The following is a 16,112-nucleotide window of genomic DNA, read 5'->3' on the forward strand; positions in this document are numbered from 1 at the left end:
GGGACTTTATAAACAATCGGAATATCATAACTTGGCCATTTCCAAGTTTATGGCATCTACAGTGAATTCTTTTGGATAATGAATGTGGGTACAATTTCAGGTTAGTCAGCACATAAATAAATCTATCTCAGTATAGGGAGGTAAGGTCAAATCATAATATATGAAGGGAGTTAAAAGTTCATGGGAAATGGAATTATGTTAAGTCTATCTTGGTGCAAAACCCTCTTAAAATCCATGCAAAGCTCTTTCATAATTGCACTTTCCATGAACTGTTTGAAACCTCTTACATATGAGAAAATGCAAAATATTATATCTATATAGAAGTTTTATACACAGTTTTCTTTTCAGAGATAATAGGGTTATCGTATTCTCATGTCTGCATCTTCATTACCAATTGCTAACTTCTCCACCATACACAACATATAACAAGGTAGTAAAACTCCCCATAAAGGATGGGGAACTGAGGAAAATGCTTTCTGAATAAAAATACTTCCTATCTTCAAAACTCTATTTTGTCCATTCTTTAAAGTTGCCCTTTTCCCATAACTCTTGTGGCCCAAATAATTACAAAAATGTCATCATTTTCATCAAAAATAATAACATGTACTCTAAACAAATAATACGTGTTCTGTCTCAACACATTACAAATAATTTTTAAATTTGTATTCGTTTATTAAAGCGGCAGGAAAGAGGGGAGAGTGAGACAGTGCGTGTCAGAGAGAACTTTCCCTCTTGTTGGTTTGCCCCCAAATGCTCAAAATGGTCAGGGCTGGGTTGGGTCAAACCCACCTGAAGCAGGGAGCTGGGAATTCAACAGAGGTCTCCCACGTGAGTGGCAGAAACCCAACTACTTGAGCCATCACCCACTGCCTCCCAGGGTCTGCACTGCCAGGAAGCTGGAGTCGGAAGCTGGAGCTGGGACTTGAAGCCAGAGGCATTGGTGTCTTACTTGCTAGGCTAAACACACACTTCTCAACACACTGACGTAGACGAACAGTAAAAGTGACAACTGGAAAAAGAATGACACCAGAGAGGTCACTTTACCTCTGCTGAGAAGTGATGAGAGCTAAGGTGATGAAGTAAGACTATTATGACTGGGGAGCCTCGTGCATGCTCCCGGTGGAACATGGGTTCTGCCACACGTTAAGAACACAGTGCGAGCCATGGCGAGGGCAGACAGAAATCAAACCCTGTGTATGCATCTGTGCTCGCACAGCCGATGCTTGTGAGGCATCAGTGGCACGCACGGTGACACACAATGAAGAAATGAAATGCTTCGAGTTCGGATATTTAAAATGTAACTTAATGGAAGTGTGAAATAGACGTGGCGATTTTCTCAGAGGTTTAAAATGCTAGCAGAGTCTTACCATTCACTGGACTGCAGCGTGGGGGAATCATTCTGGGCAATGTGGTACAAGGCACTCATTGCATTCATGTTGAAAAGGGGGGGCTTCCGTTCAGCTGGAAGAAGAGAAAACACACAGTGCAGTTCTTGAGACAAATTAGGCAGATACAGAAATAAGGATTTGTGAGCGAAGCTTTGCTGCTAAGGCCATAGCTCCTTAGCACTATGAGGCCACCTAACTCACTTATTTTAATCTCCAAGGGCAGTCCAGGAGAGCCATTCAGAAGAAACTGTTGGTCACTTTAACACACACTGGCAACATTTCTAAGAGATCCACTTCAAAAGAATGAAATTTGCAGGAAAGGCGTTTGGCACAGCAGTGAGGATGCCTCATGGTACGCCTGCATCTCATATTACAATGCCTAATCTGAGTCCTATTTCCACTTCTGATTCCAGCTTCTTGCTGATGGGCACCCTGGGAGGCAGCAAGTGATGGCCCAAGTATTTGGATCTTTGCCACCCTCGAGAGAGATCAGGATTGAGTTCCTGGTTCCTGGCTTTGGCCTGGCCCAGTGCTGGTTTTTGCAGGCATTTGGGGAAGTGAACCAGCAGATGGGAGATCTCTCTTGCTCTCTCTCTCTGCCTTTCAAATAAAATTAAAAATAAATTTTTAAAAAAGAGTGAAATTTTTCATTGCTTATTTTTTTCATGTATCTTCAAAAGACTGGCCTTTGCCTGTTTTTCCCACAATAGGTATGAACACCTCGCTATGTTTTAAGAAAAACATATTTATTCATTTAAACATTTAGAAACTAAAAAAATAGAGAATGAAGAAAAAATATTATTATGGAATGGGGTATCTTAAACACCACTAACATGGTAGGGAGATAATTCCATTTAACGCTGTTAATAATTCCACAATTAGTGCTGTTTAGCGGCTCATCCAGGGCAAAGAATTGCCAGGCGTAGTAAGGGGAGGGGGGACTTGGGAGTAAAGAAGAGGAGGATAAATAATACATATGGCCTGGTCCATCCCATGCTAACAGTGACTGAGTCAGTATTTCTTACCAGAGGATTTGCTCCACCATAGTGGAAGGAATGATCTTTGCATTGGAACTCCTACAGTGCTCTCTTGGTATACTGTTCATCTGACATACTGCGCTTACATAAACACATATATCTTTTTTTTCTGAAAAGAAATCATAAGGCACGGGTATTTGGCCTCGTGGTTAAAATGTCAGCTAAGACACTCATGTCTCATATCTGAGTTCCCAGGATCCAACAGCTGCATCTGGCTCCTGATTCCAGTTTCCTGCTAATGAAGACCCTTGGAGACAACAGTGATAGCCCAAGTAGTTGGGTCCCTAGGACCCATGGAGGAGACCTGCATTGAGTTCCTGGGATCCCGGCTTTGGCACTTGCCCAACCTCAGCCGTTGTGGACATCTGGGGAGTGAACTAGTGGATGGGAGCTCTGTTGATCTGTCTCTCATATTTAATTAAAAAATAAATAAATAAATAAGCTCTAAGAGAACAAGATCTTATAACCTGACACTCTTATTCTTTTATTTATTCCCTGAGGACATGTATGAAAATACAATTCACACAGGAGGTGCTCTATTCATTGACCAAATGGAAAGAAATAAGACTCTGGTTTTGAGTACAGCTAATTTTACGCTATTTATTAGTTATTATGGCACAGACGATAAATCACTTTCTCATTCTACAGTGCTTACCCTAATGGATTCTTTATGTAGTCTCACTTTCTGCTTCATAATATGATCTTTGGTTTCATGACAACAGCTTCGTTTTTAAGTAAAGATTCTTCTATTAACACTTTGTGAAATCACAGCATGGCTAATTCTAGGCAGTACTTAGCAAGGGAACAAGAGCGAAGGGCAGGAGTCACAGGGCAGACCCTGTCGCTCCTCAGAGGAACAATCTGTGAAAAGCCACAGCGGCTAAAAAACAAAATCAAACCCACAATGGACAGTGTTGAGGAGTAAAGAACTTACAGTCAAGGGCAGTTCGTAAATTAACAGCTGCACTTGCCCTGTGATGCTCTGGGGGGCCTCTCCCGGTCTGCACTACGTGAGCACTGCCCCTCTGCAACGTGAACGCCTGTGATTCCACTGTCACTCCTCACTGACCTCACCACAGTATACCTTATACACACCAGGCAGGTACTGATGTTACAGGGACCTGAACACGTGGGAATCTGACAACTGAAGTAGACAAACGGATCTTCATCTGTTTCAAATATAGAAGGGGAAAAACGGTGCAGGTTTATTTTATGTTTTCAGGAGGTTGCCTCTAGAAAATTTCTAGAGTTTGGTCTTCTGGTAACTTAAAGTATTTAAAACCACATGGAGGGGCCGGTGCTGTGGTGTAGTGCGCTAAGCCATTGCCTGTAACACCAGCATCCCATATGGGCAGCAGTACAAGTTTCCTCTCCTGATCCAGTGCTCCCTCCCCCTCCCCTCCCCCTCTCCCTCTCTCCCCTCATGGCCTGGGAAAGCAGTGGAAGAGTGGAAGACAGCCCAAGTGCTTGAGCCCCTGCACTAGCCTGGGAGACCTTTCTGGCTTTGGATAAGCCCAGCTCTGGCCGTTGCGGCCGTTTGGGAAGTGAACCAGAGGAAGGGAGGCCTTTCTTTCTGTCTCTCCCTTTCTCTGTCTATAACTCTGCTTCTCAAATAAATACATAATTAAAATATTAAAAACAAACAAAAAGCATGTGGAAGTAGGAACCCATCACGTACTCACCCATCGTTCCCCATCATCCCTAGGACAAAGTCCAAATCCTTACACACTGCCTACTGGCCTTCATTCCAGGACCTCCAAGCCTCATTCTGAAAAGTAACCTCTTCCCCTCCTCTCTGGCCATCTTTTGCTTCATGAAAGATACCAGCTAAGAGCCTTCTACCCTGGCTGTTTTCTGTCTAGGCTCCTCTCTCTTTCCCTTTTATTATTATTATTATCGTTATTATTATTATTACTATTATTGCTATTATTTGAAAGGTAGAGGGAGGGGAAGGAGAGACAGAGAGGGTTCCCATTTGCTAGTTCACTCCAAAAATGCCTACAACGGCTGAGGCCAGGCCAGGACAAAGCTGGGAGGTGGGAATTCAGCTCCCACAAGAGCAGCAGGGACCCAGTTACTTGAGCCTCTCAAGGTCTGCACTAACAGGAAGCTAAAATTGGGAGCTGGAGCTGGAACTCAAATCAGGCACTGCAGTATGGGAATTCGGGTGTCCTAACTGGCGCCTTAGCTGCGAGGGAAAAAGCCTGCCTCCCACCTCCCCCTCCCTTTCATTCCTCCAATTTTAATTGGCTAATTCTTGACAACCATTCAGATCTCATTGCAAATGTGATTTCACTTCAGCAGTAATTTAACAAATATTTATTCAGAGCTTATTATACACTTAAAGTCACTTTCTGAGGGAAGCCTTCCCCGACTAGTCTGACTAGATCTCCCATCAGATTTTTTCTACTGTGAATCATATTTTTCCATTCTACCACACATCACACCCCAATTATCTGTGCAGTTTTACTGAATGCATGTATTCTTTGCTCAACTTCATGAAGGCAGGGACATAGCTGTTATGTTTATCATTGTCTTTCCAATGGCATAGTTGTTGTTCTACTTCATAACAGGAGGCCCAAAAATGCTTAATAAATAGATGAAGAAGGCAAATTCAAATGAAGAAGAAACTTTTTCAATAAGCAGAGAAGCTTTGTGCATAAGTAATCACATAAATGAAAAGAGACTGAATTTTGGGGTCTTTGGGCTTGCTAAGTGATAGCATCTTTCACCATCATGAGCATAGGAACCCTCACAGAAAAACACTGAATTACACAGGAAAAACAGCAGGGAAAGGGCTAAAGAAAGAAAAAAAAAACAAAAAAAAAAAAACAAAAAAAAAAACAAAAACCTGAAGAGGGTGAAAGTACCAAACAACAACAAAACAATAAAAACAAACTTCAAAACACTAATTCAGTAGCAATGAGAAAGGCACTAGCACAGATTTGAAACAGGAAAGGGGGAAAGACCTACAGGAGCAAGCACTCTGCCCACAAACAAGACAAGAAGATAGCCTGGCAAATGATGGTAAAATAAATAGCACTAGAAGAGAAGCATTCAAACACAGGTAGTCCTACCCACAGCACAGCTGTATGGCCTGGGACAGAGTCTCTGATTAGTAGCCTCGGATGGTCTCATTTACGTTCAAGTCCCTTGCGAGATGCATGATCAAAATCTTCTGATGGGGCCGACACTGCGGTGCAGCGGGTTAACACCCTGGCCTGAAGCGCCGGCATCCCATATGGGCGCCAGTTCTAGTCCCGGCTGTTCCATTTCCGATCCAGCTCTCTGCTAAGGCCTGGGATAGCAGTACAGGATGGCTCATGTCCTTGAGCTCCTGCACCTGGGTGGGAGACCTGGAAGAAGCTCCTGGCTCCTGGCTTTGGATCGGCCCAGCTCTGGCTATTATGGTCAGTTGGGGAGTGAACCACCAGATGGAAGACCTCTCTCTCTCTCTCTCTGCCTCTCCTCTCTCTGTGTAGTTCTACTTTCAAATAAATAAATAAATCTTTAAAAAAAAAGAAATCCTCTGAGCCATGGTGACAGGGCTCGTTGCTGAGCAAGAATATCATAGAGCAGGGGTTGGCAAACCACGGCCAGTGGGCCAAATGCAGCCTATTTCTGTAAAGTTTCATCACACAGTCATTCTGCTCATTAATGCACCATCTAGGCTCGATTCTGGGTTCCCACAGCCAAGGTGAGCAGTGACAGACACTGTGAGACCCGCGAAGCCTAAAACACTCACTGATCCTTTACAGAATGTTTGTCAACTCTTACTGTAGAATATAATAGCTTGCGGGCCGGCGCCGCGGCTCAATAGGGTAATCCTCTGCCTTGCGGCACCGGCACACCGGGTTCTAGTCCTGGTCGGGGCGCCGGATTCTGTCCCGGTTACCCCTCTTCCAGGCCAGCTCTCTGCTGTGGCCCGGGAGTGCAGTGGAGGATGGCCCAAGTGCTTGGGTCCTGCACCCCATGGGAGACCAGGAGAAGCACCTGGCTCCTGCCATCGGATCAGCGTGATGCGCTGGCCGCAGCGGCCATTGGAGGGTGAACCAACGGCAAAGGAAGACCTTTCTCTCTGTCTCTCTCTCTTACTGTCCACTCTGCCTGTCAAAAATTAAAAATTAAAAAAAATAATCTTTAAAAATATTTATCTGGGGCCAGCATTGTGGTATAATGGGTTAAGCTGCTGCCTGCAATGCCAGCATTCCACATGGGCACTACTTCAGTTGCCGGCTGCTCCACTTCCAATCCAGCTCCCTGGTAATGAATGACCTGGGAAAGCAGCGGAAAATGGCTCAAGTCCTTGGGACCCTGAACCCACATGGAAAACCTGGATTAATCTCTTGACTCCTGGCTTCAGCCTGGCTCAGCCCTGGCTGTTGAGGTCATTGGGAAGTGAATGAGAAGATGGAAGGTCTCCCTCTCTATCTCTCCCTCTCTCTGTCTCTCTGTAACTCTGCCATTCAAATAAATATAAATAAATCTTTAAGGAAAAATATGTATCTTGGGGCTGGCACTGTGGCGTAGTGGGTAAAGCCACAGCCTGCAGTGCCGGCATCCCATATGGATCCCGGTTTGAGACCTGGCTGCTCCACTTCCAATCTAGCTCTCTGCTATGGCCTGAGAAAGCAGTGGAAGATGGCCCAAGTCCTCAGGCCCCTGCACCCGCGTGGGAGACCCAGAGGAAGCTCCTGGCTCCTGGCTTCGGATCGGCACAGCTCCAGCCGTTGCAGCCAATTGGGGAGTGAACCAGTGAATAAAAGACCTCTCTCTGTCTCTGCCTCTCCTTCTCTCTCTTTGTAATTCTGACTTTCAAATAAATAAATAAATAAATCTTAAAAAAAAAAAAAAGAAAAAATATCTGGTCACTATTTGATTTCAATGTCCAGGAGTTTTCACAGTATTCATGAATCCAGCTAGTACTTTCAATGAAGATCAATTTAGCAAAAGATATTTTCTAATAAAAATCTTATTTACTTAAGAGCTATATGGTTTGATCTTCAGGAAATTGGGGCAGTGCCAGTAATATTATAATATTCCTGTTCAGTGACACAAACTCACAATTCAATTTGTAAAATATTTTAAATATATTTCCACTTGCTATAGGTTGAACAAGGTTTAACTCCCGAATTCATTACTCCAAAGTCTTGAGAAGTTAATGGAACTAAGAGGGTGGAAACTTAACCCAGGTGTGGTGTTTGCAGGCAGGGCCTCTGGAAGGTCACTGGATTGGATTGGGTCGTTAGGTGGAACCCTCATGAGTAAATCCTGGTGACTTCATAAAGGACCACGTTGACATGGACGGCAAGCACACCTCTCCTTGCCATGTGATGCACTGCACCACCTCACAACTCTGCCAGCAAGAATGCTACCACTAAGGGCCAAGCCAATGAGCCCGTCTTGATCTGGAACTGTGAACCCCCGAAACTGGGAGCCAAATAGACCTCTTTCCTTCTTAAGCTATCTCAGGCACTGCATTAGAGTAGTGAAAAGCTGACTAATACAACACTATTTAGAAGAGATGGATGCCGGCCAGCACCGTGGCTCAATAGGCTAATCCTCCGCCTGTGGCGCCAGCACACCGGGTTCTAGTCCCGGTCGGGGCGCCGGATTCTGTCCCGGTTGCCCCTCTTCCAGGTCAGCTCTCTGCTGTGGCCCGGGAGTGCAGTGGAGGATGGCCCAAGTGCTTGGGCCCTGCACCCCATGGGAGACCAGGAGAAGCACCTGGCTCCAGCCATCGGATCAGCGCGGTGCGCCAGCCGTGGCGGCCACTGGAGGATGAACCAATGGCAAAAAGGAAGACCTTTCTCTCTGTCTCTTTCACTGTCCACTCTGCCTGTCAAAAAAAAAAAAAAAAAAAAAAAAAGATGGATGCCATAAAGAAAGAGGACAACATGCTATTCAGGTACTATCCACAATTTTTAATGCAACTTCAATGTTAATGTATAATTTAAGTTATATTGTCTGTACCTGGAAATTCATTAAATTCAAACATAAACAAAACAGAAAAATCATTGCTAAATGTATATCTGAGCAGTTTAATCTTCTTTCATAGAAAAACACCTTTCTTTTACAAGTCCATTAACGAAATAAATAGTGGAGAGATGGAGATAAGCTGTCAATGAGGCACATGGATGGTTTATTACCTTACTGGTAGAATAAGCTTTCAATAATCGCTGAGGACTTACATGTACCCAGGAACAATTTAATTTTGTGAGTATTTACTGAGTATCTATTGTCATATCTCTGACTCTAAGATGCCTCTGACTGTAAGAGGCAGCACCCTTTTATTCCTGCCAATTATAAGATGCTGTTACCTATAAAATACCTACTTCTAAAAATATGTATATTTATTTATTTGGTTGTTTGCTTTTTGACAAATAAAACTTGTATATATTTGGGGGCTGGTGCTGTGGTAGAACAGGTAAAGCTGCTATCTGCAGTGCCGGCATCCCACATGGGTGCTGGTTCGAGTCCCGGCTGCTCCACTTCCCATCCAGCTCTCTGCTCTGCTTGGGAAAGCAATGGAAGATGGCCCAAGTGCTTGGGCCCCTGCACCCACATTGGAGACCCAGAAGAAGCTCCTGGCTGGCTTCAGATCAGCTCAGCTGCTGCCACTGTGCCCATTTGGGGAGTAAACCAATGGATGGAAGACCTCTCTCTGTCTCTCTCAGCCTCTGCCTCCCTGTAACTCTGCCTTTCAAATAAATAAATAATTTTTTTAAAAAAAGTATACATTTAAGGTGTACAATGTGATGTTTCACTATTTTTAGACATCGTGACGTAATTATCACAGTTAATATACCCACTAGTCACTATTTGTGTGTGTGTGTATGTAAGAACATTTAAGGTCTACTCTCAACAATTTCAAGAATACAATGCTTCTTTTTTTTTTTTTTTTTTTTTTTTGACAGGCAGAGTGGACAGTGAGAGAGAGAGACACAGAGAAAGGTCTTCCTTTGCCGTTGGTTCACCCTCCAATGGCTGCCATGGCTGGCGCGCTGTGGCTGGCGCACCGCGCTGATCCGATGGCAGGAGCCAGGTACTTCTCCTGGTCTCCCATGGGGTGCAGGGCCCAAGCACTTGGGCCATCCTCCACTGCACTCCTGGGCCACAGCAGAGAGCTGGCCTGGAAGAGGGGCAACCGGGACAGAATCCGGCGCCCCGACCGGGACTAGAACCCGGTGTGCCGGCGCCGCAAGGTGGAGGATTAGCCTAGTGAGCCACGGCACTGGCCACAATGCTTCCTTATTAACTATAGTTATCATGTTGCTTCCTTGTTGTATTTAGTTATTTTATTTAAATGGATAAAGAGCAAGCAAGCAAGCTCCCATCTACTAATTCACTTCCCAAAAGTCTCAAATAGTTGAGGCTGGAGCAGGCCAAAGCCAGGAGCCCAAAACTCAGTCTCAGTTCCCCATGTGAGTGGCAGGGACCCGAACACCTGCCGCTTCTTTGGGTTGCACCAGCAGGAAGCTGGGCTTCAAACCCAGGCACACCAGTATGGGTGCAGGTATCCAAAGCAGTGTCTTAACCACTGCACCAAACACCCACTCCAGCTTCCTGGTTTTATATATCCCAGGACTGTTCTGATAATGACTAACATTTATGGAGCACATACCATGTGCCAGACATAGCAAGCACTTTAAATCCATATTTTCATTTAATTTAGACAATCCCCATAAAACAGTGATTCCTGTTATGCAAATTTCAGACAGTTAAACTAATCTGACCAAAGTCATGCAAATAAGAAGTGGCAGAATTGGAATTAGAACTCAGGGTTATCTCACTGCAGAGTCTACAATGTTTAGCATAACTTGACGCTACAGCCTATCAATTTGAAGGAATAGCTGTTGTGAACAATAAAACAATAAGTTGGGAGAAGGCTACCTTGTCCTTTAACTTAGAAGATCATTTCATAAAAGGCAATTAAAGTTAGGCTGACAAAGCCTGTTGTTATACATATTTCAATTCATCTTTTGTATGAAGATAAAATTAGGAAGCAAGCACAAACCAGGGCTGTGTCAAGAGAGGAAGTACTAAGATATCTTCTGGCATCTGTACCTATTTCACCAGTGTGAACCACTCTATAAAACTTTAGTGATTACTACATCTACACAGCACAGAATCTGATGTGATGATTATCTGCTTCATTTAAGAGAGTTGGAAAGTATAGAATCTATGTTGCACTTCGGAGAGTGTCTAGTCAGAAAATAATTTGTTAAAACCATGTGTGAGGCCGGTGCCGTGGCTCAATAGGTTAATCCTCCGCCTTGCGGCGCCGGCACACCAGGTTCTAGTCCCGGTCGGGGCGCTGGATTCTGTCCCGGTTGCCCCTCTTCCAGGCCAGCTCTCTGCTGTGGCCCAGGAGTGCAGTGGAGGATGGCCCAGGTGCTTGGGCACTGCACCCCATGGGAGACCAGGAGAAGCACCTGGCTCCTGCCATCAGATCAGCGCGGTGCGCCGGCCACAGGGCGCCAGCCGCAGCAGCCATTGGAAGGTGAACCAACAGCAAAGGAAGACCTTTCTCTCTGTCTCTCTCTCTCACTGTCCACTCTGCCTGTCAAAAAAAATAAAATAAAATAAAATAAAGTGTGGGCACTACTTAGCTGTAAGGTTCAACTCATCTGGTACCTCCTTCTTAAAGCATCATAGCTGAGGAGTTGCTAATAGGATCTCAGTATTACAAGTAAAATTTTAGTTCATTTTTATTTTCTAAAACTTAAAATCCAAAAATAGATCCATTGCCCTGGAAACACCCAGGAAGCTACACCCACCCAACCTTGGCCCCAGGAAATAGCCAGGCAGCCCTACCCACCCTGCTGCTGCTCTGGAAGCAGCTGTGTGGCCCCACCCATGCGCTCTCAGTCCTGGGAAGCAATCATGCAACCAGCCCTGACTGGATTGGCCCACAGAGACCCAGTGAAGCGGAAATGTGGCCCTGCCCATCCACCCATAAATCTGAAAGCAGCTGACCAGCCTTTCCTTAGCAGTTCAGTATACAAAGGCCTCCGAAAAGCAACCAGGTGGCCTTAACCTCTGTCTTATGCCCACTGAAGCCTGAGAAACACAGGCTCAGCTCTGCCCTCCAACCCTCATCCCTAGGAAGCAGTTGGGAAGACCTTGCTGGGCAGTTTGGCTCCCAGAGGTCCTATGAAGTTACCTGGACAAGCCTGGGGCTGACAGGTGCCTTGGCTGGGCACACTGGTGAGGCCTGGCTGCCATGAGGCCCTCAGACTCTGATAAGCACCTGTGTCTGATACTGGGCACATTGGACCAAATACACTTGGACCCACAGGGGTGACGCCGCTCTTATATAACCCACAGAATCTGCATGTACCGTGTCCAGAGCTAGTAGTGAGCTCACTCCACCTAAGAGAGCTGCACCCTAATTGGTGCTGTAATCCCACAACTACTGCAGTCCAAGCTACTGAGATACCCATAGGCATTGCCAACAATGACTATAACTGAAGAAGCTACACAGACATTACATGAAAGTGCCCACCTGGAACCAAAGACAGCACAGAAAATCCAACCAGCAGCCAAGGACACATCACCTACAGAAAGTCTTTTACTAAGAAGACCACCCTATAAGATTGGTAGAAATAATTGGCCCACTGTATGCAAAAAGATCAAGGTAGGGACACAAGACACATGAAAAATCAAGGTAACATGATACACCCAGAGGAACACAAGAACTGCAGAAAAAGGCCACAAAGAAATGGAAATATATGAACCTGACACGACCCAGTCAAAAAGAAAAAAAAAAAAAGAGGAAAGAAAGAATGAAAGAAAGAAAGAGAAATTTTAGTGAATAAAGCCTCATTGGCCACCATTAAACAAGCAAATATCTGCACTACGGGTGTTCCAGAAGGAGAAGAAAAGGGAAAAGGCATAGGAGAACTATTCAATGAAACAATCGATGGATTCTGCAAATCCTAGGAAAAATACAGTCATCCAAGTCCAGGAAGCCCGAAGACCCCTAAGAGATTCAACCAAAAAAGATCTTTGAGGTTACAAACTGCCAAAAATACCAGACAAAGACAAAGAGAGAATTCCAAAAACAGCAAGAAAAAAAAGTTTCCAAGTCACTTATAAACAAATCGCATACGAGACGCTGGTGTTACAGGTGGCGCCTTTTACCTGCTACACCACAATGCTGGTCCCTACTACTAACTTATCTCCCTACTAGTGGTTCAGAAGACCTCTTACTCCTTAGCAGCTTCCCCAAATTTATTAACCTGACACTTAAAAACTTTTGCCAATCTCATAGGTGTAAAATAACTTTAACTGATATTTTCTTTTTTAAAAACATATTTATTTATTTTTTTGAAGGGCATAGAGGCAGAGTTAGAGTTAGAGTTAGAGAATCTCCCATGCACTGTTTCACTCCTCCAAAAATCCCCAGTAGCCAAGGCTGGACCAGGCTGAAGCTAGAAGCTGCTAACTCAGCCCAGGTCTCCTAAGAGGGTATCAGGGACCCAAATACTTGAGCTATCACCTCCTGTGTATCAGCGTGCACATTAACAGGAACCTGGAATCAGGAGTGGAACCAGGACTAGAAATAGGCACCCTGACATGGGATGTGTGTGTCCCAGGTAGGATTTTTTTTTTTTTTTTTTTTTTTTTTTTTTTGACAGGCAGAGTGGACAGTGAGAGAGAGAGACAGAGAGAAAGGTCTTCCTTTGCCGTTGGTTCACCCTCCAATGGCTGCCGCGGCCGGCGCGCTGCGGCTGGCGCACCGCGCTGATCCGATGGCAGGAGCCAGGATCCAGGTGCTTTTCCTGGTCTCCCATGGGGTGCAGGGCCCAAGCACCTGGGCCATCCTCCACTGCACTCCCTGGCCACAGCAGAGGGCTGGCCTGGAAGAGGGGCAACCGGGACAGAATCCGGCGCCCCGACCGGGACTAGAACCTGGTGTGCCGGCGCCGCAAGGTGGAGGATTAGCCTAGTGAGCCGCGGCGCCGGCCGCCAGGTAGGATCTTAACCACTAAGCCAAAGACGTGTCCCTAACGTGGTGAGTATATTGTCATGTTTGCTGTCCATTTATGTTTCTTCCTAAATGAATTGTTTGATTACAATCTTAATCCATTTTCTACTGACTACTTGGCTTTTTTAAAAAATATTTCTTTGAGACACAGAGAGACACAGAGGGAAGGAGTAACAGCCAGAGAGCCTTCAATCTTTGGTCCACTCCCCAAATGCCCACGACGGCTGGGGCTAGGCTGAGCTCAAAGCCAGGAGCCAGTAACTAAATCCAGGTCTCCTGCATGGGTGGCAGGGACCAACCTCCTGAACTATTACTACCACCTCCTAGGGTTTGCATCAGCAGGAAGCTGGAGCAGGCGTCAGAGGCAGGCATTGAGTCCAGGCAGTTCAATATGAGCTGTGGGTATCTTAACCAGCATCTTCACTGCCAGGACAAATGTTCACCCCTGCTTTTTGTTTTAAAATTAATTCTGGACCAAAACTTTGTGCATGTTTCAACTGCCTTCTCCTAGTCTCTAGCTTGTCTTCTAATTTTTATGTTTTACATAGTTTTGTTTATAAGTGGTAAATATTATCTAATTTACCATTATGCTTTTAAAATATGGTTTAGAAAATTTTTTTCTACACTCATAAAGGTATACTAGAGTAATGACAACACTAATGTTGGTGCTGGTGTTGTGGCGTAGTTGGTAAAGCTGTGGCCTGCAGTGTTGGCATCCCATATGGCCTGTTCGAGTTCCGGCTACTCCACTTCTGACCCAGCTCCCTGCTTATGTGCCTGGGAAAGTAGCAGAAAATGGCCCAAGACCTTGGACCTCTGCACTCACGCGGGGGACCTAGAGGAAACTCCAGGTTCTTGGATTTGGATTGGCTCAGTTCTGGCAGTTGCGGCCATCTGGGGAGTGAACCAGCAAATGGGAGACCTCTTTCCACCTCTGCCTCTCTGTAACTCTGCTTTTCAAATAAATAAATAAATAAATATTTTTTAAAAATTTCAAAGGAAAAAGAAAATTTTTATAAAAAAACACTAGTGCTTCTTATATGCCAGGCCATGTTTTAAGTGCCTTAAATAAATTAATCTTTTAATCTATCCCATGAAGCAGGTATTATTATAATCTTTATTTTATAGATGAAGAAAGTGAGGCGTATGGGCAGGGTGTGATTCTCCCAAAAGTTTTAAAGTTTTACTTTTAGGTATTTAACTGCTTTGGCATTTACTCTTATGTATAGAATTTTTAGTAATTAATTTAATGCCTCTTCTATCTTACACTAAACTCTGACTCATCTATGAGTTTGTCTCTACACTTTCTATTCTTCCCCTGCACCAGTACCATGCTGACTTAATCAAGGCATGGATGTTGGCACAATGGTCCTTCTATCCAAATTATGTTTCTTCAAAATTATTTTGGCAAGTTTTAGTCCTATGAATTTTAGGGTTACCTACATAGCATAGCTGGACGTTCACTCAAAGTCCCTTTCAAGCATGCAAATACCTATTTTGTGCCCACCCCCAAATCAGTGCAAACAAATTTGATCAACCTCCTTTGCAGTGAAAAAAGAGATTAACAAATAATTAAAATCTAAGAAAAACAATCTATCCCCTCATTATCCAGCAATATAAGATGTTTAGTAAAATGTGGTATACCCATATAATGGAATAATGTGATACCATTAAAACAATGAAGACATCTAAGTTAGTAATATAAAACAGATTTCTGTGATACTGTTAAATGAAAAGTTGAAGTACAGAACCATGTATATATGATAACTATGGCATAAAAGTGAAGAGCAGAAGTTTATATATATCAGGAAGGATATACATAAAAGTAATCATAGTGGTTCCTTGTATGTGTTGGTATATATATATATATATGTGTGTGTATGTGTGTGTGTGTATATATATATATATATATATATATATATATATATATATGGTTCGTAGTATGTGTTGGTAAGGGTGGGGTAGAAATTGTGCTGCTAGGGCCAGGGGTGGAAGAAGGTCTTTCACTATATGTATTTTTTTGATTTACCAACTATGTGAACCTGTTACCTAATTGGAAAAAAAAATGAGTTAATATTTTCATTTTCTTTTCATTAATTCTGCTTCTTTTATCATTAATATCTCTTTAGTGTCAAAAAACAGATAAACTGCGAGTCTTCACCATATGTTTCTTTGTTGGAAGGGGTCAATGAAGCATTGGAAATGTAAGAGCAAGTACTCCAAGTCTTCTTTGTGGGTCAAGCATTTTAGGAAAACCCAAAACCATAATTTGAGAATCAAAGTGGAACTCAAAAATTCTTACAGGATCAATTTGGATGCCAGGAGAAAAGGATTTAAACAAAATTAAAATCTAAATTCATAAAGTTAAAGAATTTTTAAAAAACTGATTTTTAAGAAGTTTCACTTTTTAATTTAAAATTTAAACAAATACGTAGAGAAAAACAGTGTAACACCGGAGTCATCTCACACTGGTCATGAGAAGTCAACTGTGCAAATCTTTCTCAACTCCACACTTGCTGAATAGCATTGGTTCTTGCAGTTGGCTATAATGGGAGCATTTACACCAGAGTAATTAGCAAATGCTACATTCTCTGTTCCAAAGAGAATTCATTTGGTAAATTTGCCAACACACCATCAGATCAGGGGTAACTTTAACATCTATGAAAATTCAAAATATGCAATAAGAGAAGAGAT

The 16,112-nt window shown here is 43.7% G+C and overlaps 1 protein-coding gene across 5 annotated transcripts in view; it reads right to left on the reverse strand.

The window, feature by feature from the left end:
* Nucleotides 1–16,112, reverse strand: part of TAOK3 (TAO kinase 3) — a 200,106-nt gene that overhangs the window by 74,817 nt on the left and 109,177 nt on the right. For all 5 annotated transcript variants that reach the window (XM_051826866.3, XM_051826867.3, XM_051826868.3 and 2 more), the window contains one exon: nt 1,368–1,461. In XM_051826866.3, coding sequence (XP_051682826.1) covers nt 1,368–1,461 — 94 coding nt within the window. The remainder of the gene's footprint in view (nt 1–1,367; nt 1,462–16,112) is intronic.

The sequence above is a fragment of the Oryctolagus cuniculus genome, chromosome 21 (assembly GCF_051225735.1).
Source record: "Oryctolagus cuniculus isolate XC-2025 breed Fujian yellow rabbit chromosome 21, ASM5122573v1, whole genome shotgun sequence".
Taxonomy (NCBI): domain Eukaryota; kingdom Metazoa; phylum Chordata; class Mammalia; order Lagomorpha; family Leporidae; genus Oryctolagus; species Oryctolagus cuniculus.